The sequence below is a fragment of the Mobula birostris genome, chromosome 25, assembly GCF_030028105.1.
Source record: "Mobula birostris isolate sMobBir1 chromosome 25, sMobBir1.hap1, whole genome shotgun sequence".
In the NCBI taxonomy this organism is placed as follows: Eukaryota; Metazoa; Chordata; class Chondrichthyes; order Myliobatiformes; family Myliobatidae; genus Mobula; species Mobula birostris.
The window spans coordinates 60599022-60625917 of record NC_092394.1 but is presented as its reverse complement, the minus strand read 5'-3'; the positions used below and the strand labels follow the sequence as shown (position 1 = coordinate 60625917).

General features: G+C 41.6%; 1 protein-coding gene across 3 annotated transcripts in view; it reads left to right on the top strand.

Moving 5' to 3' along the window:
- cabin1 (calcineurin binding protein 1) overlaps positions 1–26896 on the top strand; it is a 667425-nt gene that overhangs the window by 209436 nt on the left and 431093 nt on the right. For 2 of the 3 annotated variants that reach the window (XM_072243541.1, XM_072243544.1), the window contains exons 25-26: positions 1304–1455; positions 17103–17272. In XM_072243541.1, coding sequence (XP_072099642.1) covers positions 1304–1455; positions 17103–17272 — 322 coding nt within the window. The remainder of the gene's footprint in view (positions 1–1303; positions 1456–17102; positions 17273–26896) is intronic. The other variant, XM_072243543.1, reaches the window with a different exon arrangement.

Below are 26896 nucleotides of genomic sequence, written 5' to 3'. Positions count from 1 at the left end.
TGCAATCATCTCTCTTTATAAAAGATTAAAAGCCAATGAAAATTTAAAAAAAATTCAATTTCTATGTGGGCCTTACGACCAGGAACCAGAGTTCTACTCTGTTGCATTTAGATTAGATTAGATTATGAAGACACGTGGTCCTCTTTTATTGTTATTTAGTAATGCATGCATTAAGAAATGATACAATGTTTCTCCAGTATGATATCACCGAAACACAAGACAAATCAAGACTAAAAAATTGACAAAAGCCACATAATTATAACATATAGTTACAACAGTGCAACAATACCATAACTTGATAAAGAACAGACCATGGGCATGGTAAAAAAGAAAGTCTCAAAGTCTCCCGAAAGTCCCATCATCTCACGCAGACGGTAGAAGGAAGAAAAAAAACTGTCCCTGCCATGAACTTCCAGTGCCGCAAACTTGCCGATGCAGCACCCGACCAAAGCCGACTCTTGAGTCCATCCGAAAACTTTGAGCTTCCGAGCAGCCCTCTGACACCAAGCACCATCTCTGCCAAGCGCTTCAACCCCAGCCCCGGCAACAGGCAGTAGGCAAAGCCAAAGATTTGGGGCCTTCCCCTCTGGAGATTCTCGATCGCGCAGTAGCAGCGGCAGCAAAGTGGGCATTTCAGAAGTTTCTCCAGATGTTCCTCCGTGCTTCTCACGCCTGTTTCCATCAAATCAGGATTGTGCATGGTCCCTATTTAACAAATACGATATCATTTTGGAGTGGCCGCACGGGCTCCTCCCCTCTAATTCACTGAAAAGTTTAGATCCAACTCGAATAGCCTGCATGTACCACATTTCTTTAGGGAGTATTTGAGGAGTAGTCTGAATATTTTCAATGTGTTGCCCATTTACTAATATTCAATAAAATAATCTTGCTTTCTTTTTTTAAACAACATATATCAGTATGATATGTTTTCAAATTCAGCAGAGAATTAGTCCCTGTGATAAGCTGGTGTACATGGACAAACATTCCAGTGGAAAACATGCAGGCATTGCAGCCAGCATGAATTAGCAGGTCACTGCATACATCCCTCACTGCTGGCCAGAAGACCTATCGTAAAATGGCTGTCCCTTTATTAAGTGATGTCGACGGCGAAATAAATGCATGAATGTTCTTACTATTCCCAATGTTTACATCCCGAGAAATAGAGAAGCGATTAAATGAAGTAATTCACAAGAAACCCGAATTATTATTATTATTATTATTATTATTACTACTGGGAATCGTTACGTTAACTGGGGGGAATTTTAGTGGTTATCTGTGCATGTAACCATCTGGTGATGTTCAGGTGTACTTCAGGCTTCATGCCTCAATCCTTAAACTGCTGGAGAAGGATGAAGTGACTGTGGATTGTGAGATGCTCTTCAGCTACATAAAAGAAGCAGCACATGGACCTTTTGCCAGAGGTGAAGAGAAGAGTACTTTTAAAGTCAATGAGAAGTAAGTGTCATTAAATAGAACTTTAGTGATAACAACATGTAATTACAGTTAGATTTCTGATCTTTTGGCCTTGTTAAAACTGTTTGCTTTTAGATACTATTTGGAAGTGAATCCTTTCTCATAGAAAAGTTGTCTGATAAGCAGTATGATCAGCATTGTAATACTCAGTTTAACGAAAGATACTTTATTGATCCCAAAGGAAATTATTATATCACAGTAGCATTGCAAGTAGATATAAATATTAGAAGAGAAATAGAAAGAATAAAAAGTAAGTTGCCATAAGCAGTCTAACAGGAAGGGGTTATCACTTCCCTGGCTATAGGTTGACTTATTTTAGAGCTTAATAGATGAGGGTAAGAATGTCCTCATATAATGCTCTTTAGAGAGTTGCCTTAGTCTATTACTAAAAGTGCTCCTCTGTTCAGCCAAGGTGGCATGCAGAGCGTGAGAAACATTGTCCAGAATTGCCAGGATTTTCCGTAGAGTCCTTTGTTCTACCACAGCCTCCAGAGTGTCCAGTTCGACTCCTATAACAGAGCCAGTCTTTCTAATCAATTTATTGAGCCTGTTGGCATCACCTATGTTGATGCCAGTGCCCCAGCACACCACTGCATGGAAGACTGTACTGGCGACAACAGACTGGTAAAAAATGTGAAGGAGAGGCCTGCATACTCTAAAGGAACTCATTTTCTTCAGGAAGTAGAGGCGACTCTGGCCCTTGTACACAGTCTCTGTGTCAGTGCTCTACTCAAGTCTGTCATCCAGGTGCACCCCCAGGTACTTGTTGGTCCTCACCAGATCCATGTCCTCACTGTCAGTAGTAACAGGGAGCAATGCAGGCTTAGTCTTCCTAAAGTCCATCACCATCTCCTTTGTCTGACTGATGTTGAGCTGCGGATGATTCAGCTTGCACCATTTGACAAAGTCCTCCAGCAGGACCCTGTATTCATTCTCCTGTCCTCCCTTTATACACCCAACTATTGCTGAGGCATCAGAGAATTTCTGCAAATGACATGACTCGGTATTATATCTAAAGTCCGAGGTATACAGGATAAACAAGAAGGGAGCCAATACAGTCCCCTGTGGGGCCCCATGCTACGTGTAGCCATGTCTGACACACCGCTCTGAAACCGCACAAAGTGGTCTGCCAGTCAAGTAGTCCATAATCCAGGTTACAATGGAAGTGCCAACCTTCATTCCCCCAGCTTTTCCCCCAGCAATGAGAGCTGTATGGTATTGAAGACACTTGAGAAATCAAAAAAGATGATCCTCACAATGCTACCCTGCTTATCCAAATGGGAGTCAGCTCTGTTCGGTAGGTAGATGACAGCATCGTTGACTCCATTGCGCTCCTGATAGGCAAACTGCAGGAGATTGAGTGTTGATCTGATCAGGTGTCGGAGGTGAGTCATGACCAGCCTCTCTGGGGTCTTTATGATGTGTGAGGTCAGAGCCACTGAGTGGTTGTTATCCAAGACTTCTGGTTGGCCCTTCTTGGGGACTGAGACCACACATGTTTTCCAAGCTGCTGGGACCCTTTCCAGGCTGAGTCTCAGATTAAAAATGCACTGGAGAACTCCACACAGCTGCTCAGCACACTCCTTCAGGACCTTGGGGTTCACACCTTCTGGTCCCAATGCTTAGCCATGCCGTGCTGGGAGTTTTCCCAGAGCCCTTCTCACCTGCTCAGCAGTGAAGGTGAATCCATGATGACTAGAGAGTTGGGGCTGGGGAAGGTGAAGATGAAGATCGGAACGATAGCAGTTGGGATGTGGAGTTGTAGATGGTAGATACAGGGCAAGGAAAGGATGTAGACAGTGGTAGCTTGTGTTCTTCATCGAGGTATTGAATTGGAAGGGGGAGGAGGGGAGACATTGGTGCTGAGAGAGCATTGGGTGCCCCTGTGCCTGGATTGCTGTGCTGAGGCGGATGTGACTACGAGGGCAATTGTCAAACCTATTGCAGAATTAGTTTGACTCATTAGCCTATTTGCGGCTGCGTTCTGAGTCTCCACAGCCAGGCTGATTGAAGCCAGTGATGTTCTCCATGCCTCTCCACACCTCCCATGTGCTACTCTGCCCAAGCTTGTTCTCCAGCTGTGTCCTATAGTGCTCTTTGGACCTCTTGATCTTCTTTAGCTCCCTCTGCACATGTTTTAATTCCCCCATCTCCTCACCAAAAATCTCTTTTTGTGGTTGAGAAGAGCCTTTAGATCACTGGTCCTTGATGGCATTACAGTGTTCACACAGAAGTTGATGTAGCTAGTGATGCAATCAGTAAGTCCATTTATGTCCTCCCCATGTGGTTCACAAAACACATTCCAGTCAGTAATCGCAAAGCAGCCCTTCAAGGCCTCGATGGCCTCTGGAGACAATTTCTTTACTCTCTTAGAGGTAGCTAGCTGTACTTTGGGCTTGTACAAGAGAATGAGGTGAACCAGGTTGTGATCTGATCTTCCAAGGGGAGAGTTGTAGAGCTGTATGCATCTTTAACATTTGCATACAAAAGATCCAGTGTTTTATTTTCTCTTGTATGACACTTGACAAACTGATTTAAGGTGGGTAGGGTTGAGTCTGAAGTCTCGTGATGGTAGTATGTATGGTGATTGTATCTATTGCAAGTAGTTTCTCTTTGTCAGCAGGATATTTAGGGGGTGCAGTACAATTAACAATTCAACAAGAAAGGGAAGGCAAGAGCACATGGGGAGAGGAGCAAGCTTGGGGAACGATCCTTCAGTGAAGTATCTAGAAATATCAGAATCAGAATCAGGTTTATTATCACTGGCATGTGACGTGAAATTTGTTAACTTAGCAGCAGAAGTTCAACGCAATACATAATCTAGCAGAGAGAAAATAATAATAATAAAAAATAAAATAAAACATAAAAAACAAACAAATAAATCAATTAAGTATATTGAATAGATTTTTAAAAAACGTGCAAAAACAGAAATACAGTATATTTTTTTAAAAAAGAGAGGTAGTGTCCAAAGCGTCAATGTCCATTTAGAAATCGGATGGCAGAGGGGAAGAAGCTGTTCCTGAATCGCTGAGTGTGTGCCTTCAGGCTTCTGTACCTCCTACTTGATGGTAACAGTGAGAAAAGGGCATGCCCTGGGTACTGGACGTCCTTAATAATGGACACTGCCTTTCTGAGACACCGCTGCCTAAAGATGTCCTGGGTACTCTGTAGGAGTTGACTAGATTAACAACCTTCTGCAGCCTTTTCTGTTCTGTGCAGTAGCCCCTCCAGCGATGCAGCCTGTCAGAATGCTCTCCATGGTACAACTATAGAAGTTTTTGCGTGTATTTGTTGACATGCCAAACCTCTTCAAACTCCTAGTAAAGTATAGCTGCTGTCTTGCCTTCTTTGTAACTACATTGATATGTTGGGACCATAGAAAGCCTACAGCACAATACAGGCCCTTTGGCCCACAAGGCTGTGCCAAACATGTCTTTACCTTAGAAATTACCTAGGGTTACCCATAGCCCTCTATTTTTCTGAGCTCCATGTACCTGTCCAGGAGTCTCTTAAAAGACCCTGTCGTATCCACCTCCACCAGAGTTGCCGGCAGCTCATTCCACGCACACACCACTCTTTGTTTTAAAAAAAACTTACCCCTGACATCTCCTTCTGTACCTACTTCCAAGCACCTTAAAACTGCCCTCTCGTGCTAGTCATTTCAGTCCTGGGAAAAAGCCTCTGTCCATCCACATGATCAATGCCTCTCATCATCTTATACACCTCTATCAGGTCACCCCTCATCCTCTGTCGCTCCAAGGAGAAAAAGCTGAGTTCACTCCACCTATTCTCATAATGCTTGCTCCCCAATCCGGGCAACATCCTTGTAAATCTCCTCTGCACCCTTTCTATAGTTTCCACATCCTTCCTGTAGTGAGGCGACCAGAAATGAGCACAGTACTCCAAGTGGGGTATGACCAGGGTCCTATATAGCTGCAACATTACCTCTTGGCTCCTAAACTCAATCCCACGATTGATGAAGGGCAAGGCACCGTATGCTTTTTTAACCACAGAGTCAATCTGCGCAGCAGCTTTGAGTGTCCTATGGACTCGGACCCCAAGATCCCTCTGATCCTCCACACTGTCAGGAGTCTTACCATTAATACTATATTCTGTGGTCATATTTGACCTACCAAAATGAACATTTTTCTGGGTTGAACTCCATCCTCACAGATCTTGACACCAGGAACTCGAAGCTGCTTGCTCTCTCCACATCTGTTCCCTCTATGAGGATTGGTATGTGTTCCTTCGTCTTACCCTTCCTGAAGTCCACAATCAGTTCTTTCGTCTTACTGACGTTGTGTGTCAGGTCGTTGCTGCGGCACCATTCCATTAGTTGGCATACCTCAGTCCTGTACCCACTCTTGTCACCATCTGAGATTCTACCAACAATGGTTGTATCGTCAGCAAATTTGTAGATGGTATTTGAGCTATGCCTAGCCACACAGTCATGTGCATATAGAGAGTAGAGCAGTGGGCTAAGCACACACCCCTGAGGTGCACCAGTGTTGATCGTCAGCAAGGTGGATATGTTATCACCAATCTGCACAGACTGTAGTCTTCTGGTTAGGAAGTTGAGGATCCAATTGCAGAGGTACGGAGGCCCAGGTTCTGCAACTTCTCAATCAGGATTGTGGGAATGATGATATTAAATGCTGAGCTATAGTCGATGAACAGCATCTTGACGTGGGTGTTTGTGTTGTCCAGGTAGTCTAAAGCCATGTGGAGAGCCATTGAGATTGCGTCTGCCGTTGACCTATTGTGGTGATAGGCAAATTGCAATGGATCGAGGTCCTTGCTGAGGCAGGAGTTCAGTCTAGTCATAACCAACCTCTCAAAGCATTTCATTACAATCGATGTGAATGCTACTGGGCGATAGTCATTAAGGCAGCCCACATTATTCTTCTTAGGCACTGGTATAATTGTTGCCTTTTTGAAGCAAGTGGGAACTTCTGCCCATAGCAGTGAGAAGTTCAAAATGTTCTTGAATACTCCGCTAGTTCGTTGGCACAGGTTTTCAGAGTCTTACCAGGTACTCCATTTGGACCTTCTACCTTGCGAGGACTCACTCTCTTTAAAGACAGGCCAACGCTTCTTTTCTGAACTGTTGAAACTCCTCAGTAAGCTTTTGAATAGCTTCCAAAGCAGCTTTGGTAGTCATAGTAATATAATAACCCGTCCCAACAGTAGTATTTCAAAAGGTTGGAGACAAAAGTAAGTAAGTTAGGAGCACCAGCAGAGAGCTGTTACTCCATCAGCGGCCACCAGGCAAATCCCCTTATGGTCTTATGGAGTCTATTTAATTTCCTATTCACTCCCTCCAGAATCTACTTCTGACCTATACAATAGAGAAATACACAGTGAGCCAATTAATCAACCTGTCCACACTTCTTTGGGTCAATGAAGGAAATCAGAATATCCCCTAGTCACAGGGAAAACCTACAAACTGCACACAGGTCAAGACTGAACCTGGGTATCTGGGAACTGCAGGCAGCAGCTCCACTAACCACGCAGGTCTTCAACTGAAACAGGGGTTTAATTTTGCACTCCACTTGTGCTGCCTGACCTATAGAGTATTTCTGATATTTTTTGGTTACCTGATCTAAGGCCCTACCATAAAAACTCTGTATCATGACCTCTATTCCTATCATATCAATCGCACATAAAGTTAACATTTAATTTTCACAAGAATCTCCACTCCAGATCCAAGGTCACCCAACCTCTATAGTCACACTCCAGTAAAACTGTCAGAGATCGTGGTATATACATTCAGAGACCAAGAGCTATCAACTTGTTCAGTCCTTACAAACCTGCCCCATTATATAATCCAAACTCCTCCGACAAAAAAAAAATGTTCTTGATGAGACAAAGGAAAATGTGGTCCACTTCTTAACACTATCCTTTAGACACACAGGTATTAACAATGAAATTCCCCATTGTTGTTTAATGCAGACACTAGAGACTGCAGTCTAGAGTAACAGCAAATAATCTGTTGTAGGAACCCTAAGGACCACTCAAAAAGGAGGAGAACTCAGAATGTCATTGTGAACTAAAATCCACATGAGAGCATGTAGACTCAACTGTAGACGCAATATATCAATATATATATTTATTGAATAGGGTAAACATCTTGCAAAAACAGAAATACTGTATATTAAAAATGACTAATATTTTTCAGTATGAATAATTGCTCTTTCTGTTTGATAAACCTGTTTTTTTACTGTATGTTATTTAATCTCGGTTGGAACAGTAAGTAACCTTGAATTCTTTGGAGTGGTTCCAACAGGCTTTCTAAGGGGATGTTTTCAGTGGGGGTAGATAGCAGTTGTTCTTTGACCGATTTTCTCCCTTTGGGAGGAGGGAGGGGGATGGGGAGTTCCTGTTTTTTGAAGCTGATTTGGAAATCTAGTCAATTCTGTTGCTTAGTTAATATATCTCAAAGTATATTATTTGGGTTTAATATACATTTCTCTGATTGTTACTTTAACCTTTCTTTTAATAGTTTTAAAATGGATGAAAGTATTAATTTACTTATTTTTAACGTGAAAGGACTAAATCACCCCGTGAAAAGAAATAAGATTTTTGCCTATATTAAAAAACTTAAGGTACCAATTGTTTTTCTTCAAGAAACCCATGTACGTAAGTATGATAATTCACGCCTTTTTATTCGATGGAGAGTGTTTCATTTCTATTCCTCGTTGCAGGCCAAAGCCAGAGGCATTTTGATCCTTATAGATAATAAAGTTCCCTTTGTTCAACATAAGGTAATTTCAGATACTAATGGGCATTTTGTTATAGTATCAGGGAAACTAAATAACAAGCTAATGGTATTTGTCAATGTGTATGCTCCGAATATAGATGACCCAGGTTTCTTTGAGTGTTTTTTTCATTTTTGCCAGATCTAAGTCTGTACTCATTGGTGATGGGTGTAGACTTTAATTGTTGCTTAGATCCAGCTTTAGATCGTTCATCTTCTAAACTAATGATACCAAATAAATCAGCTGTGTTTATTAAATCTTTTTTAATGAAATGTGGTATTGTTGATGCTTGGCATTTTTTTTATCCAGTAGACAAGGAATATTCGTTTTTCTCTCATGTCCATCATACATATTCCAGGATTGATTATTTTTTCATTGATAGCCAAATGACTCCATCAGTTCGATCCTGTGAATATAAAGAGGTTGCTGTCTCAGATCACGCTCCTGTGCTCCTATGCTCCTATCTTTGAATCTCCCTGGTATTCTTCAAACAAATAGGTTTTGGCAATTTAATTTAACTTTGTTATCTGATAAGGATTTTTAAAAAGTTTTTGGAGAGATAAATTACTCTTTTTTTGAAGAGAATACGTTAGAGGAGACTTCTAGTGTTATCAGATGGGATGCCTTTAAGGCATATATTAGAGGAGAAATTATTTCTTGTAGTGCAAGTATTAAGAAAAAAGCTAATAAAGAGAAAAGTGATTTAGCTAATCAGCTGAAACAATTAGACCAAGAGTATGCCTTGGCTCCAGAACCTGTCTTATATAAAAGACACGTTGAAACTAAAACTAAATATGATCTCCTTTTAACCTATCCAATTGAAACCCAACTCCTCAAAGATAAAAATCAATTTTATATTCATGGAGATAAAACAGGTCAACTATTGGCGGATCAAATTAAAACCTTTATAGCTAAACAGCAGATTAAAGAAATATGCAAAGCTAATGGTGATAGGACAACTGATTACTTAGAAATAAATGATACTTTTAGAGAATTTTATTCTAAACTCTATGGTTCTGAATCTTCTAAGGATAACACTAATGAACAATTTTTAGACCAACTAAACATTCCTACAATTTCTTCCGACAACAGAAAGTTGTTGGAACAACCTATTTCTTTTGAGGAAATTGTTGAGTCTGTGCGCTCATTACATTTGAGGAAAGCTCCGAGTCCAGATGGATTTTCTGGAGAGTTTTACAAGATCTTTTCCTCACTGCTTATACCTCATTTATGTTCAGTTTTTTTGGATTCATTCAAGTCGAGCAGACTCCCTCAATCTTTTTATGAGGTTTCCATTTCGCTTATCCTTAAAAAGAATAAGGATCCAACTGAATGCTCTTCTTATAGACCAATTTCTTTACTTAGTGTTGATACTAAAATCCTATCTAAAGTTTTGGCCCATAGGATGAAAATATTGTACCATCTGTCATTTCTGATAACCAAACTGGATTTATCAAAAATTGATATTCTCACTTTAATATTCTTCGGTTATTAAATGTTATTTATTCTCCTTCTAACATGATATCGGAATGTGTGGTATCCCTGGATGCTGAGAAAGTTTTCAACATAGTTGAATGGAATTATTTATTTAAAACTTTAGAAAAATTAAATTTTGGACCCATTTTCATTCAATGGATTAAATTAGTTTATTTAGCTCCTTCCGCTAGGGTTATCACTAATTCTCATAATTCCAAACCATTTAAGCTTCATCGTGGCACTAGACAAGGCTGTCCGTTGAGCCCTTTGCTTTTTGATCTGGCCTTAGAACCTTTAGCCATTGCCTTTCGAAAATCTAATGATATCACCGGTATTTTAGGGAGAGACACTATTCACAAAGTCTCGTGTATGCTGATGATCTACTGCTATTTATTTCTAATGTTGATACTTCGTTACCCCAAGCGCTTTCTTTACTCTCCTACTTTAGCCAGTTGTCAGGTTGTAAATTAAATCTACATAAAAGTGAACTTTTCCCTTTGAATAATTTGATACCAACAAATTCTAACCTTCCTTTTAAAATTGTAAGAAACCAATTTACCTACTTGGGTGTAACAATTACTAAAAACTATAAGCGTCTATTTAAAGAAAGTTTTCTTACTCTATTGAATCACGTAAAAAGGATACTATCAAATTGGTCGCCTCTTTCGTTATCACTGATTGGCCAAATTAACTATTAAAATGAATATATTACCTAAATTTATATATCTTTTTCAGGCATTGCCTGTTTTTATTCCTAAATCTTTCTTTGATTCTCTTGACTCTATTATATCGTCTTATATATGGAAGAATAAGCATTCTAGATTAAATAAAATTCATCTTCAGAAAGATAAAAATAATGGAGGATTTGCCTTACCAAACTTTAGATTTTATTATTGGGCAGTCAAAGTAAGAAATCTTACATTTTGGTTATATTACATTAATCGTGAGGATTGCCCTATTTTTTTTTTAGAAGCTAACTCTGTCAATAGATTTTCTATTATTTCTCTTCTTGGATCCTCACTTCGTTTGTCTCTGAGTAAATTAACTGATAACCTGGTAATTAAGGTCAATCTGAGAATTTGGATACAATTCCGAAAGTACTTCGGCTTATTGAGATTTTCTCTTTCGAGTCCCATTTTTTCTAATTATTTTTTTAAACCCTCTATGATTGATGTGGCTTTTAAAGAATGGGATAGATTAGGTATTAAATGATTTCAGGACTTGCTTGTAGAGGGAAGTCTCTTTTCGTTTGAACAACTGTCAACTAAATATACTTTACCCAGAACTCATTTTTTTCGATACCTACAAATAAGAGCTTTTTTACGGTCTCAAATAAGTACATTCCCTAAAAGTCCTGATAAGTATCTATTAGATGTAATTTTTAATTGGAAACCTTCTTATAATGGATCTATATCTAATATATATAATATGCTGTTGGGAATAAGAGGTGTTCCTTTAGATAAAATTAAAAATCTTTGGGAACAAGATTTATAGACTTCAGTTTCTGAGGAAACTTGGAATCAAATTTTTAAATTGGTTAACACTTCATCGTTATGTGCCTGCCACTCTCTCCTACAATTTAAAGTGGTCTATAGGGCCCATATGACCAAGGATAAGTTGTCTTGTTTTTACTGATATATATATCGCCGTATTGTGATAAATGTAATAATGGAGAAGCTTCACTCATTCATATGTTTTGGACATGTCCGAGTCTTGGAAAATATTGGAAAGAAGTATTTCAAACTTTCTCACTTAAAGTTTCAAGTAAACTTTAAGCCTAATCCTTTATTTGGTATTGTTGGAGGAAAGGATATTATTTTGGAGCCATCTGACTTGCACATTTTGGCATTTATGTCTCTTCTGGTCAGAAAGATGCTCTTGCTTAAATGGGAAGATGCGGTTCCTCCTATTCGTGCTCAGTGGTTACGTGATGTGATGTCATGTTTAAATTTAGAGAAGGTTCAATGTTCAATCTCTGAATCTAGCCAAAACTTTCATACATTGTGGGGACCTTCTTTGAATTTTTTTCAAAACCTTTGAGTTGCTGTTAAAGCACAGATGATGACGAATAATTTTTTTTCCTTTTTTTCTTTACTAATCAGCTTCGGTCTTGGTAGTGGGTTAGATTTTTTTAATATAATAATATTACTATATTTCAATGTTATAAATTAATTAATCTGTATGAATATAGGGTAAGGAGTCTTTATATACAATTTAGTATAATCTATTGATTTTTTTTTCGTGTACTCTGTATTCTTATATGTAAAATTAATAATAAAAATATTGGAAAAGAAAAGACCTTAAGAGTTAGACCACTTGGCCTATTGAGTCTGCACCACCTTTGGTCATGGCTTATTTTCAACCCCATTCTCTCATACTTCTCCATGTAACCCTTAACCCCCATACCAATTAAGAACCTCTTAATCTCTGCCTTAAGTACACCCAAATATTTGGCCTCCACAATCTTTTGTTGCAACAAATTCCACCGATGCACCATTTTCTGGCTGTAGAAATTACTCTTTATTATTTTCTAAGGCCTAGAATCCTTGACTTGCCTACATATGGAAACATCCACCCTATGTCTTCTCAATCCAGGCCTTTAAGTATCTGGTAGGTTTCTCATTGAAATCCTCTCCTCCCCCCCTCCCCCGCCCCCACCGCCCCCGTAGAAGCCATGTGCATTAATATTTGATTGTCAGTGCAGACTCGGTGGGAGGGAAAAATAAGGCAAAGTATGTGACTAGATGGAAAGCAGAAGTGATTAATGCGGAAAGTGGTAAGAAAAATGCAATAACAATGCAGAATATGGTGTTACAATTGCAGTGAAAGTGCAGGTAGCCAATGTTGCAAGGGTCATAATAATGTAGATTGTGTAGTCAAAATCTACCTTATTGTACAAGAGGCTTATTCAGTTGTCTCATAAAACCAGGCTAGAAGCTGTTCTTGAGCCTGGTGGAACATGCTGATTGTGGAGATATTTTTTAGCATTTGATTAAGATCTTCTGTGAAACCAGTTCCATTAATCTGTCTGGACAGCCTGTGATCTGGTTCCAGATGATACAGTATCCCTCAACACAGAATAAAATGCCTTTGTGAATTACTTTTAAATGATATTTGATTCTTTGATGCAATGTGTAGTTGTGTTGTATGCTAAATGTGTTCACCTTTTTGATTTGAGTGTATGAAAATTGTGTGAAGAATTAGAAAGTATCATTTTTACTATTCAAGTTAGGATAAAAATCATATAAAACTGATCCAGTGTTGTCTTCGCAGTATCATTTTATTCTCAGAATAGCTTTGGCCCTTTGGCACTGACACTCCCAGGCTGACACTTACCCACAGTGAGACATGAGGCCTTATCAACTGGATTCTGAATCAATTCATTTTTTATAGACAATAGGTGCAGGAGTAGGCCATTCGGCCCTTCGAGTCAGCACCACCATTCACTGTGATCATGGCTGATCATCCACAATCAGTATCCAGTTCCTGCCTTATTCCCATAACCTTTGATTCTGCTATCTTTAAGAGCTCTATCCATCTCTTTCTTGAAAGCATCCAGAGACTTGGCCTCCACAGCCTTCTGGGGCAGAGCATTCCATATATGCACCACTCTCTGGGTGGAAAAGTTTTTCCTCAACTCCGTTCTAAATGGCCTACCCCTTATTCTTAAACTGTGGCCTCTGGTTCTGGACTCACCCAATAGCGGGAACATGCTTCCTGCCTCCAGCGTGTCCAATCCCTTAATAATCTTACATGTTTCAATAAGATCCCCTCTCAGAGTATACAAGCCCAGTCGCTCCAATCTTTCAACATATGACAGTCCTGCCATCCCGGGAATTAACCTTGTGAACCTACGCTGCACTCTCTCAATAGCAAGAATGTCCTTCCTCAAATTTGGAGACCAAAACTGCACACAGTACTCCAGGTGTGGTCTCACCAGGGCCTTGTACAGCTGCAGAAGGACCTCTTTGCTCTTATACTCAATTCCCCTTGTTATGAAGGCCAGCATGCCATTAGCCTTCTTCACTGCCTGCTGTACTTGCATGCTTGCTTTCAGTGACTGATGTACAAGAACACCTAGATCTCGCTGTGTTTCCCCTTTTCCTAACTTGACTCCATTTAGATAATAATCTGCCTTCCTGTTCTTACCACCAAAGTGGATAACCTCACATTTATCCACATTAAACTGCATCTGCCATGCATCTGCCATGCATCTGCCATGCATCTGCCCACTCACCCAGCCTGTCCTAGTCACCCTGCATTCTCATAACATCCTCTTCACATTTCACACTGCCACCCAGCTTTGTGTCATTGGCAAATTTGCTAATGTTACTTTTAATTTCCTCATCTAAATCATTAATATATATTGTAAACAGCTGCGGTCCCAGCACTGAACCCTGCGGTACCCCATTGGTCACCGCCTGCCATTCTGAAAGGGACCCGTTAATCGCTACTCTTTGTTTTTTGTCAGCCAGCCAATTTTCAATCCATGTCAGTACTCTGCCCCCAATACCATGTGCCCTAATTTTGCCCACTATGTGGGACTTTATCAAAGGCTTTCTGAAAGTCCAGGTACACTAAATCCACTGGCTCTCCCTTGTCCATTTTCATAGTTACATCCTCAAAAAATTCCAGAAAATTAGTCAAGCACGACTTCCCCTTCGTAAATCCATGCTAACTCGGACTGATCCTCTTACTGCTTTCCGGATGTGTCGTAATTTCATCTTTTATAATTGACTCCAGCATCTTTCCCACCACCGATGTCAGGCTAACTGGTCTATAATTCCCTGTTTTCTCTCTTCCTCCCTTCTTGAAGAGAGGGACAACATTAGCCACCCGCCAATCCACAGGAACTGATCCTGAATCTATAGAACATTGGAAAGTGATTACCAATGTGTCCACGATTTCTAAAGCCACCTCCTTGAGTACCCTGGGCTGTAGACCATCAGGACCCGGGGACTTATCAGCCTTCAGACCCAACAGTCTATCCAACACCATTTCCTGCCTGATATAAATTTCCTTCAGTTCATCCATTACCCTAGGTCCTTTGGCCACTATTATATCTGGGAGATTGTTTGTGTCTTCCTTAGTGAAGACAGATCCAAAGTACCTGTTCAACTCGTCTGCCATTTCCTTGTTCCCCAGAATAAATTCACCCGTTTCTGTCTTCAAGGGCCCAATTTTGATCTTAACTATTTTTTTCCTTTTCACATACCTAAAGAAGCTTTCACTATCCTCCTTTGTATTCTTGGCTAGTTTACCTTCAAACCTTATTTTTTCTCTCTGTATTGCCTTTTTAGTTACCTTCTGTTGCTCTTTAAAAGTTTCCCAATCCTCCAGCTTCCCACTCGTCTTTGCTATGTTATACTTCTCTTTTATTTTTATACTGTCCATTACTTCCCTTCTCAGCCACGGCCTCCCCTTACTCCCCTTAGGATCTTTCTTCCTCTTTGGAATGAACTGATCCTGCTCCTTCCGCATTATTCCCAGAAACACTTGCCATTGCTGTTCCACTGTCATCCCTGCTAGGGTAGTGTTTCATTGAACTTTGGCCAGCTCCTCCCTCATAGCACCATAGTTCCCTTTGTTCAACTGTAATACTGACACTTCTGAGTTTCCCTTCTCCCTCTCAAATTGTAGATTAAAACATCATATTATGGTCACTACCTCTTAATGGCTCCTTTACCTCGAGGTCCCTGATCAAATCCGGTTCATTGCACAACACTAAATCTAGAATTGCGTTCTCTCTGGTAGGCTCCAGTACAAGCTGTTCTAAGAATCCATCTCGGAGGGACTCCACAAACTCCCTTTCTTGGGGTCCAGCACCAACCTGATTCCTCCAGTCTACCTGCATGTTGAAGTCCCCCATAACAACTGTAGCAATACCTTTGGACATGCCAATCTTAACTCTTGATTCAACTTACACCCTACATCCAGACTACTGGTTGGGGGCCTGTAGATAACTCCCATTAGGGTCTTTCTACCTTAGAATTTCTCAGTTCTATCCATACTGACTCTATGTCTCCTGATTCTATGTCCCCCCTCTTTGTATGCTACTTCTCCAAGTGTCTACCTCACGTAATTTCTATGCCTTCCTTCCATTGCATCATTACTGGAGCATGCTACTTTTCCCAAAGGGGAAATGACAGTTTAAAACTGCTCCCAATCATTTCCTCAGAAACTAACAATTCCTTTCTGAACTTATAACTTAACAATTACTATTAAAACTAAATATTATCCAAGAATCAACTTTTTTAATGATTTGCTATGTTTGTGGTGTATTTAACAAAACAAAAGTGGAATAAAGCTAGGCATGGGCTGTTGCTCTCTCCATCACTTAAAGCCAAGATGTATTTACATTAAATAAAATAAAAAAATACTCCAGATACTGAAAATCTCAAATAGAAACAGAAAAACATATAATGTCTGCAGTTCAGGATCGTTCATCAGAACAGGGAAAGAAAACAAGTTATTTTTTCATAGTGTAGAAACTGGCGTTACACAGAATGAAAGGAATATCTTCAACATGATTTAAGTGACAGTTGAGATTCTCTTTCTTTGTGTGATCTGTTATTAATAGTAAGGCTGTAGGATATGCTCTGTAGGCCAGACTATGCAATAGGAAAGAGGATGAAAGCTCTTACTAGCTCTTCTTACAGTTAGTCCTGACGAAGGGTCTCGGCCTGAAACATCGACTGTTCCTCTTCCTAGAGATGCTGCCTGGCCTGCTGCGTTCACCAGCAACTTTGATGTGTGTTGTCAGTGATCCAATGCTAGGTCTTGCAAGTCACGGGGTCCAGAGGCAGATTTCTTTGTTAATCATAGAGAATCACAATAAGCTATAGTGGATTACAACTGAGAACCTGCTATGGGTTTTGGCCTGTAAGGTCAGTAGTTCCACAAATGCATGGGAGAGCCAAATAATCAGGCAACGTAATTTACAATTCACGTCTCATGTTAAATATTTTTTATGTGTTTGCAATTTGTCTTTTTTTGAACATTGGTTGCTTGTCAATTTTTGTAGTTTTTCATTGATTCTGTTGTATTTCTTAGTTCTACCGTAAATGTCTACAATAAAATGATTCTTAGGGTAGTATATGGTGGCATATACGTACTTTGATAATAAATTAACTTTGAACTCTGAATCCAGCAAAGCCTCGGCAGTTGCATTGTACAACCTGATAGTTGCATTCATAGCACTTCAGTGGCACCTACAGATAGGGGTCTGGCATTACAGCTTTTATACTATTCCCTTGGCTATGGCTGTTATACCACAATGTGCAGTGTAAGATATTTCTATTCCTTTTTCAAAATGAAAATATTTAGATGATGAATCGTGATTATTATGGAGAGCTGTATCATGACACCCCTTTTATGCTCTTCTCTCTTCTCTAGGGAAAAGTCCTGTGCAAATGATGATGACTCCCATTCTTCCGTTGGAACCGTGCAAGGTCAAGGAAACCTTACCTCGGGTCCAGGTCTGACATCCCCACCTTACACAGCCACTCCGACTGACCACGATTACGTCAAACGTAAAATCCCCCATCAGCAGGCTTCAATTGATGGTATTTTTCTTGTTATAATGACAAACTTGGGAGGTGGATAATAATTGGGCAATCATCGTGGTGAATTCTGTTAAATGCTCAACACTGGGTGATGGTGTATAGGAAAATGGGCAATATGGCTGCTGTCTAGCTTTCTTAAAATGATGGGAATGAGGTTCCTTTGCAGTGCTTGCTTGGATTGTTGATGGCTTCTTTAAGTGTTTGCTGCTTTGCTTGCATTTGTATGAAGTGCAGTTTGGCTGCATTCAGTGTCATTACAAGAAATATACTAGCAAAATAAGCTTGCACTGAATGATGCCACACTAGCCCTTGCTTCTGGTTCTCTGGCTTAGGCCTAAAAATACTTTTCTTCCATAAAACACAGCAGGTACCCACAACAATAGTTTTGTGGTGATTCCTGTGGACATCATTTGAATTAAAACAGATTTTATATGCTGCAGTTATTTTAGCTACTTGTGCATGCTTTGTGTTTGCAATTTTCTGATTCTGTGACTTTTATTGTTATTTTTGGGCTTTTGCTGATTTCAGAATCCAAAAGTGCCAAGCAATGAACATGTCGAGAGAGAAAGAGAGAGAGAGAGTCTTGCCATAAAATTCTTGGCATCCTGTGAATGCTGAGTTCTTCATCCTTAACACCTTGGGTGGTTACCTTGACCTTAAACTCAAACTTAATCAGACCAATCATATAAACAGAGCAGGTCAGAGGTTGGGCATCCATTGGTTCACCTGCTGACACCCTAAAGCCTCTTTACCACTTACAAATCCACAAGGCAAAGATCAAGGCAGAATCACAATTGAAATAAGAATCAAATTTATCATCGCTGACGTATGTTGTGAAATTTGTTTTGTGGCAGTAGTGCAGTGCAAAAAATGCAAAAGAGCAACGAGGAGGTGGTGTTTGTGGGTTTATGGAGCATTTAGAAATCTGATGGCAGAAAGGAAGAAGCTGTTCCTAAAACGTTGAGTTTGGGGCTTCAGGATCCTTTAGCTGGTAGAAATGTGGAGAGGGCAGGTGAGGGTCGTTAGTGACGGATGCCTCCCTCTTGAGGCATCATCTCTTGAAGATTTTCTCAACTGTGAATAAGTTGGATGAACTCGTGGCACAATTAGAGATTGGTCGGTACGATGTTTTGTGCATCAGTGAGTCAGTTGTGCCTGTGGTGGAGATAGCTGAGTCTATAATCCTTTGCATCCTATTGATCCTATGTTTCTGTACCAAGCAGTGATGCAACCAGTCAAAATGCTGTCCGCCGTATATTTGTAGAAATTTGCTAGAGTCTTTGGTGACAAACCAAATCTCCTCAAACTTTGAATGAGGCAGAGCAGTTGGTGTGTTTCCTTTATGATTGTGTTGGGCCTAAGATAGATCCTCTAAGATTGTTGACACCGAGGAACTTGTAGTCCTCATCCTTTCCACTAGTGACCCTCAATGAAAACTGGTGTGTGTTCTCCTGACTTCTCCTTTCTGAAGTCCACAATCATTTTCTTGGTCATGCAAGGTTCTTGTGACACCATTGCTGTACACCTTCTGGTCACCATCTGAGATTCTGCCAGCAACAGTGGTGTCACTAGTGAATTTATAGATGGTGTTTGAGCTAGCCACACAATCGTGAGTATACAAAGAGTAGAACAATGGGTAAACACACATCCTTGACTGTCAGCAAGAAGATGTTATTACTGATCTGCCCTGACTGTGGTTTCCTGAGGAAGTTGAGAATCCAGTTGCAGAAAGCATAGTGGCCCAGGTTTTGAAGCTTGTTGATTAGTACCTAGGGGATGATGGTATTAAACACAAAACTGTATCAATAAACAGTAGCCTGACATATGTTTTGCTGTTTTCTGGGTGCCCCAAAGCCGAGTAGAGAGCCAGTGAGATTGCGTCCACTGTAGGTCTATTGTGGCAGAAGACAAATTACAACACGTTCAGGCCTTTGCTCAGGCAGGAGTTAATTTTTGCCAGAGAATTTCATCGCAGTACATGTTGTGCTACTGGGTAATAATCATTGAGGCAGCTCAACCTTCTCTTTTTGGGCACAGGTTTGATTGATACCCTTCTGAGGTGGGTGGGGACCTCTGACTGCAGCAGTGAGAAGTCAAAGATGTCCTTGAACAGTCCAGTCAGTTGGAGTGTTCAAGGACATATTCAAAAAAAAACTTGATACCATCCTGGACAAAGAAGTACCCTAACTGTCCTAAACATTTATTCCCTCCACTGCCTGTACACAGTGGCTGCAGTATGTACCATTTACAGCTTGTATGGGGTAACACAGAAAGTGCTAGAGGAAATTAGCAGGTCAGGCAGCATCTATGGAAATGAATAAACAGTTGACATTTCGGACTGAGGCCCTTCTGTGGGACTGGAAAGGAAGGCGGAAGATGTAAAAATAAAAAGGTGGGGAGTTGGGGAGAAGATCTAGCTAGAAGATGACAGGTGAAGCCAGGTGGGTGTGAAAGATAAAGATCTGAAGAAGAGAGTGGAACATGGGAGAAAGAAAAGAAGGAGGATCACCGGGGGAAGGTGATAGTCAGGTGAGGAGAAGAGGTAAGAGGCCAGACTGGGGAACAGAAGAAGAGCGAAAGGAAAGGGAAGAAAATTACCAGAAGGAGAAATCGAGATTCATGCCATCAGGTTGCAGGTTACCTAGGCAATATGAGGTGTTCATCCACCCTGAGTGCAGTCTTATGGAATGGGGTTAGGAACTAAAGTGGCTGGCCACTGGGAAATTCTGATCTTGGCGGATGGAGTGCAGGTGCTTGATAAAGTGATTCCCCAATTTGTGTCAGGTTTCAGCAATGTAGAGGAAGCAGCATCAGATGGATTGGATATGGTAGACGACCCCAATAGATTTTCAGGTGAAGTGTTGCCTCATCTGGAAGGACTGTTTGGGGCCCTGATAGACATTAAAAGAGAAGGTAAATGGGCATGTGCAGCATTTCTGTCCCTTGCAGGGGTATGTGTCAGGAGTGAGATTAGTGGCGAGGGATGAGTAGACAAGGGAATCAGGGAGGAGGCGATCCCTGTGGAAGGGGGAGGGTGGGTGGGAGGGGGTAAAGATGTGTTTGGGGTGGGGTCCCATTGAAGATTGTGGAAGTTGATGAGTTGAGTGCAGAGGGTCATGGAGTGGTAGTGAGGCTGTAGGAAGATGTGGATGTTTGAGAAATGGAGGAGGTGTGGATGAGGGCAGTGTCAATAGTGGAGGAAGGGAAACCCAGTTCTGTATGCTTGTTTAGGGCAGTTATTTACCCAGGCTGCTCTTGACAGAATCTCCCATAAAAAAGGACCATGGCAGCAGGCATATGGGAACTTGCAGTTAGCCCTCCGGGGTCACCATCTTAAAATATTTCCTTCATTGTTGCTCGGGCTAAATTCTAGACTATTGTTCCGTACAACTGTGAAGGCACCTTCACCAAAACACATACAGCAGTTCAAGAAAGTAGCTGCTTCTCAAGATCAATTTAGGAAGGGCAATGCTTGCCAAAACCCACATTCATGCTCAGGGTTATCAAAGAGTGAGTAGTTTAGCCATTACTTCAACATATTTAATTGGTTATATTAACTGCTAATAATTAATTAGAACAGGGGAAAGTGATTGCAGAGATTTTGCCCTAAAGTATTTTTTAAATGTTTGGGTAACTTTTCAGCTGAAGTTCAGAATTGCAATAAAATAAAATCCCTATTCACATTGACAGAGAATTATTGTAGAATTTGGCTTCATTCTTCAATTATTGAATTCTCTTCACCTCAAATGTTAAAGGCTTTTGGCTACTTGTGTTTCTTGGTTAAAGGAGTTGGTTTGCATGTATATGGATTTTATTTTGAATAAACTCAACTTTTGTAAGTATTTCCATCCAAGGCCAACTTGCAGGAGCAGAAACAGTTTGGTAGAAGTTGTGTTGACTGAGGCAATCAAGAGCCATTTGAAACCGGAAGTGGATATTCAGTTCTCTCATTTTTAGTCTTATTAGTGCTGTAAAAGTGATGAGTTTAACCAGTGCTGGAGGGAATTTGCAGTAATTCAGGAATGGGCAGGAATGGATTCTCAATATTCCTGGATCTCAGTGCTTTAAAAGGGATAGAGAGAGGGGGAAAGGGGAGAAGGGGTGGCATTACTATTACAGCTACAGAAAGGGTGGGTAATGTAGCAGGATCCTCTTTTGAGACAGTATGGGTGGAAGTCAGGAACAGGAAGGGAGCAGTTACTCTGTTGGGAGTATTCTATAGGCCCTCTGATAGCAGCAGAGATACCGAGGAGCAGATTGGGAGGCAGATTTTGGAAAGGTGCAAAAATAACAGGGTTGTTATCATGGGTGACTTTAACTTCCCTAATATTGATTGGCACCTGATTAGTTCCAATGGTTTAGATGGGGCAGAGTTTGTTAAGTGTGTCCAGGACAGATTCCTGTCACAGTATGTTGACAGTCTGACTTAGGGAGAATGCCATACTAGAGCTAGTATTAGGTAATGAACTGGGTCAGGTCACAAACCTCTTAGTGGGCGAGCATCTGGGGGATAGTGACCACCGCTCCCTGGCCTTTAGCATTATTATGGAAAAGGATAGAATCAGAGGGGACAGGAAAATTTTTAATGGGAAGGGCAAATTATGAGGCTATAAGGGTAGAACTTGCAGGTGTGAATTGGGATGATGTTTTTGCAGGGAAATGTACTATGGACATGTGGTCATGTTTAGGGATCTCCTGCAGGATGTTAGGGATAAATTTGTCCCGGTGAGGAAGATGAAGAATGGTAGGGTGAAGGAACCATGGGTGACAAGTGAGGTGGAAAATCTAGTCAAGTGGAAGAAGGCAGCATACATGAGGTTTAGGAAGCAAGGATCAGATTGGTCTATTAAGGAATATAGGGAAGCAAGAAAGAAGCTTAAGAAGGGGCTGAGGAGAGCAAGAAGGGGGCATGAGAAGGCCTTGGTGAGTAAGGTAATGGAAAACCCCAAGGCATTCTTCAGTTGTGTGAAGAACAAAAGGATGACAGGAGTGAAGGTAGGACCGATTAGAGATAAAGGTGGGAAGATATGCCTGGAGGCTGTGGAAGTGAGCCAGGTCCTCAATGAATACTTCTCTTCGGTATTGGCCAATGAGAGGGAACTTGATGATGGTGAGGACAATATGAGTGAGGTTGATGTTCTGGAGCATGTTGATATTAAGGTAGAGGAGGTGTTACATAGAAACATAGAAAATAGGTGCAGGAGTAGGCCCTTCGGCCCTTCGAGCCTGCACCGCTATTCAGTATGATCATGGCTGATCATCCAACTCAGAGCCCTGGACCTGCCTTCTCTCCATACCCCCTGATCCCTTTAATCACAAGGGCCATATCTAACTCCCTCTTAAATATAGCCAATGAACTGGCCTCAACTGTTTCCTGTGGCAGAGAATTCCACAGATTCACCACTCTGTGTGAAGAAGTTTTTCCTCACCTCGGTCCTAAAAGCCTTCCCCTTTATCCTCAAACTGTGACCCCTCGTTCTGGACTTCCCCAACATCGGGAACAATCTTCCTACGTCCTTCTAATCCCTTTAGAATTTTATATGTTTCAATAAGATCCCCCCTCAATCTTCTAAATTCCAGAGAGTATAAGCCTAGTCAATCCAGTCTTTCGTCATATGAAAGTCCTGCCATCCCAAGAATCAATCTGGTGAACCTTGTTTGTACTCCCTCTATGGCAAGAATGTCTTTCCTCAGATTAGGGGACCAAAACTGCACACAATACTCCAGATGTGGTGTCACCAAAGCCTTGTACAACTGCAGTAGTACCTCCCTGCTCCTGCACTCGAATCCTCTTGCTATGAATGCCAGCATACCATTCGCCTTTTTCACCGCCTGCTGTACCTGCATGCCCACTTTCAATAACTGGTGTATAATGACACCCAGGTCTCGTTGCACCTCCCCTTTTCCTAATTGGCCACCATTCAGATAATAATCTGTATTCCTGTTCTTGCCACCAAAGTGGATAACCTCACATTTATCCACATTAAATTGCATCTGCAATGAATTTGCCCACTCACCTAACCTATCCAAGTCACCCTGCATCCTCTTAGCACCTCCTCATAGCTAACACTGCCGCCCAGCTTTGTGTCATCAGCAAACTTGGAGATGCTGCATTTAATTCCCTTGTCTAAGTCATTTATATTGTAAACAACTGGGGTCCCAGCACTGAGCCTTGCGGTACCCCACCAGTCACTGCCTGCCATTCTGAAAAGGTCCTGTTTATTCCCACTCTTTGCTTTCTATCTGTCAACCAATTCTCTAGCCACATCAATACCATACCTCCAATACTGTGTGCTTTAAGTTTGCACACTAATCTCCTGTGTGGGACCTTGTCAAAGGCCTTTTGAAAATCCAAATATACCACATCCACTGGTTCTCCCCTATCCACTCTACTAGTTACATCCTCAGAAAAATTCTATGAGATTCGTCAGACATGATTTTCCTTTCACAAATCCATGCTGACTTTGTCCGATGATTTCACCGCTTTCCAAATGTGCTGTTATCATATCTTTGATAACTGACTCTAGCATTTTCCCCACCACCAATGTCAGGCTTACCGGTCTATAATTCCCCGGTTTCTCTCTCACTCCTTTTTTAAAAAGTGGGGTTACATTAGCCACCCTCCAATCCTCAGGAACTAATCCAGATCTAAAAAGTTTTGAAAAATTATCACTAATGCACCCACTATTTCTTGGGCTACTTCCTTAAGCACTCTGGGATGCAGACCATGTGACCCTGGGGATTTATCTGCCTTTAATCCCTTCAATTTACCTAACACCACTTCACTAACATGCATTTCCCTCAGTTCCTCCATCTCACTAGACCCTCGGTCCCCTACTATTTCCGTAAGATTATTTATGTCCTCCTTAGTGAAGACAGAACCAAAGTAGTTATTCAGTTGGTCTGCCATGTCCTTGTTCCCCATGATCAATTCATCTGTTTCTGACTGTAAGAGACCTACATTTGTCTTAACCAATCTTTTTCTTTTCACATATCTATAAAAGTGTTGGAGTTGTTAAAATAAATTAGGTTGGATAAGTCCCCAGGGCCTGATGGAATATTCCCCAGTCTGCTCCACGAGGCGAGGGAAGAGATTGCTGAGCTGCTGGCTGGGATCTTTATGTCCTTGTTGTCCACGGGAATGGTACTGGAGGATTGGAGGGAGGCGAATATTGTCTTCTTGTTCAAAAAAGGTGGAAGGGATAGTCCGGGTAATTATAGACCAGTGAGCCTTACGTCTGTGGTGGGAAAGCTGTTGGAAAAGATTCTTCGAGATAGGATCTCTGGGCATTGAGAGAATCATGGTCTGATCAAAGACAGTCAGCATGGGTTTGTAAAGGGCAGATCGTGTCTAACAAGCCTGATAGAGTTCTTTGTGGAGGTGACCAGGCATATAGATGAGGGTAGTGCAGTGGATGTGATCTACGTGGATTTTAGTAAGGCATTTAACAAGGTTCCACATGGTAGGCTTATTCAGAAAGTCAGAAGGCATGGGATCCAGGGAAGTTTGGCCAGGTGGATTCAGAATTGGCTTGCCTGCAGAAAGCAGAGGGTCGTGGTGGAAGGAGTACATTCAGATTGGAGGGTTGTGACTAGTGGTGTCCCACAAGGATCTGTTCTGGGACCTCTACTTTTCGTGATTTTTATTAATGACCTGGATGTGGGGGTAGAAGGGTGGGTTGGCAAGTTTGCAGACAACACAAAGGTTGGTGGTGTTGTGGATAGTGTAGAGGATTGTCGAGGATTGCAGAGAGACATTGATAGGATGCAGAAGTGGGCTGAGAAGTGGCAGATGGAGTTCAACCCGGAGAAGTGTGAGGTGGTACACTTTGGAAGGACAAACTCCAAGGCAGAGTACAAAGTAAATGGTAGGATACTTGGTAGTGTGGAGGAGCAGAGGGATCTCGGGGTACATGTCCACAGATCCCTGAAATTTGCCTCACAGATGGATAGGGTAGTTAAGAAAGCTTATGGGGTGTTAGCTTTCATAAGTCGAGGGATAGATTTTAAGAGTTGCGATGTAATGATGCAGCTCTATAAAACTCTGGTTAGACCACACTTGGAGTACTGTGTCCAGTTTTGGTCACCTCACTATAGGAAGGATGTGGAAGCATTGGAAAGGGTACAGAGGAGATTCACCAGGATGCTGCCTGGTTTAGAGTGTGTGCATTATGATCAGAGTTAAGGGAGCGGGGGCTTTACTCTTTGGAGAGAAGGAGGATGAGAGGAGACAGGATATTAGGACGAATAGATAGAGCCTCTTCCCCAGGGCACCACTGCTCAATACAAGAGGACATGGCTTTAAGGTAAGGGGTGGGAAGTTCAAGGGGGATAGAAACATAGAAACATAGAAAATAGGTGCAGGAGTAGGCCATTCGGCCCTTCGAGCCTGCACCGCCATTTATTATGATCATGGCTGATCATCCAACTCAGAACCCTGCACCAGCCTTCCCTCCGTACCCCCTGATCCCCGTAGCCACAAGGGCCATATCTAACTCCCTCTTAAATATAGCCAATGAACTGGCCTCAACTGTTTCCTGTGGCAGAGAATTCCACAGATTCACCACTCTCTGTGTGAAGAAGTTTTTCCTAATCTCGGTCCTAAAAGGCTTGCCTTTATCCTCAAGCTGTGACCCCTCGTTCTGGACTTCCCCAACATCGGGAACAATCTTCCTGCATCTAGCCTGTCCAATCCCTTTAGGATTTTATACGTTTCAATCAGATCCCCCCTCAATCTTCTAAATTCCAACGAGTACAAGCCTAGTTGATCCAGTCTTTCTTCATATGAAAGTCCTGCCATCCCAGGAATCAATCTGGTGAACCTTCTTTGTACTCCCTCTATGGCAAAGATGTCTTTCCTCAGATTAGGGGACCAAAACTGCACACAATACTCCAGGTGTGGTCTCACCAAGGCCTTGTACAACTGCAGTAGTACCTCCCTGCTCCTGTACTCGAATCCTCTCGCTATAAATGCCAGCATACCATTCGCCTTTTTCACCACCTGCTGTACCTGCATGCCCACTTTCAATGACTGGTGTATAATGACACCCAGGTCTCGTTGCACCTCCCCTTTTCCTAATCGGCCACCATTCAGATAATAATCTGTTGTCCTATTTTTGCCACCAAAGTGGATAACTTCACATTTATCCACATTAAATTGCATCTGCCATGAATTTGCCCACTCACCCAACCTATCCAAGTCACCCTGCATCCTCTTAGCATCCTCCTCACAGCTAACACTGCCGCCCAGCTTTGTGTCATCCGCAAACTTGGAGATGCTGCATTTAATTCCCTCATCCAAGTCATTAATATATATTGTAAACAACTGGGGTCCCAGCACTGAGCCTTGCGGTACCCCACTAGTCACTGCCTGATATTAGAGGGAGGTTTTTTACTCATAGAGGGTGGTTGGTGCGTGGAATGCACTGCCTGAGTCAGTGGTGGAGGCAGATACACTAGTGAAATTTAAGAGACTACTAGACAGGTATATGGAGGAATTTAAGGTGTGGGGGTTATATGGGAAGCAGAGTTTAAGGGTTGGCACAACATTGTTGGCCGAAGGGCCTGTCCTGTGCTGTACTATTCTATGTTCTATAATTGTGTATCTGCCCGAACAGAATTTTT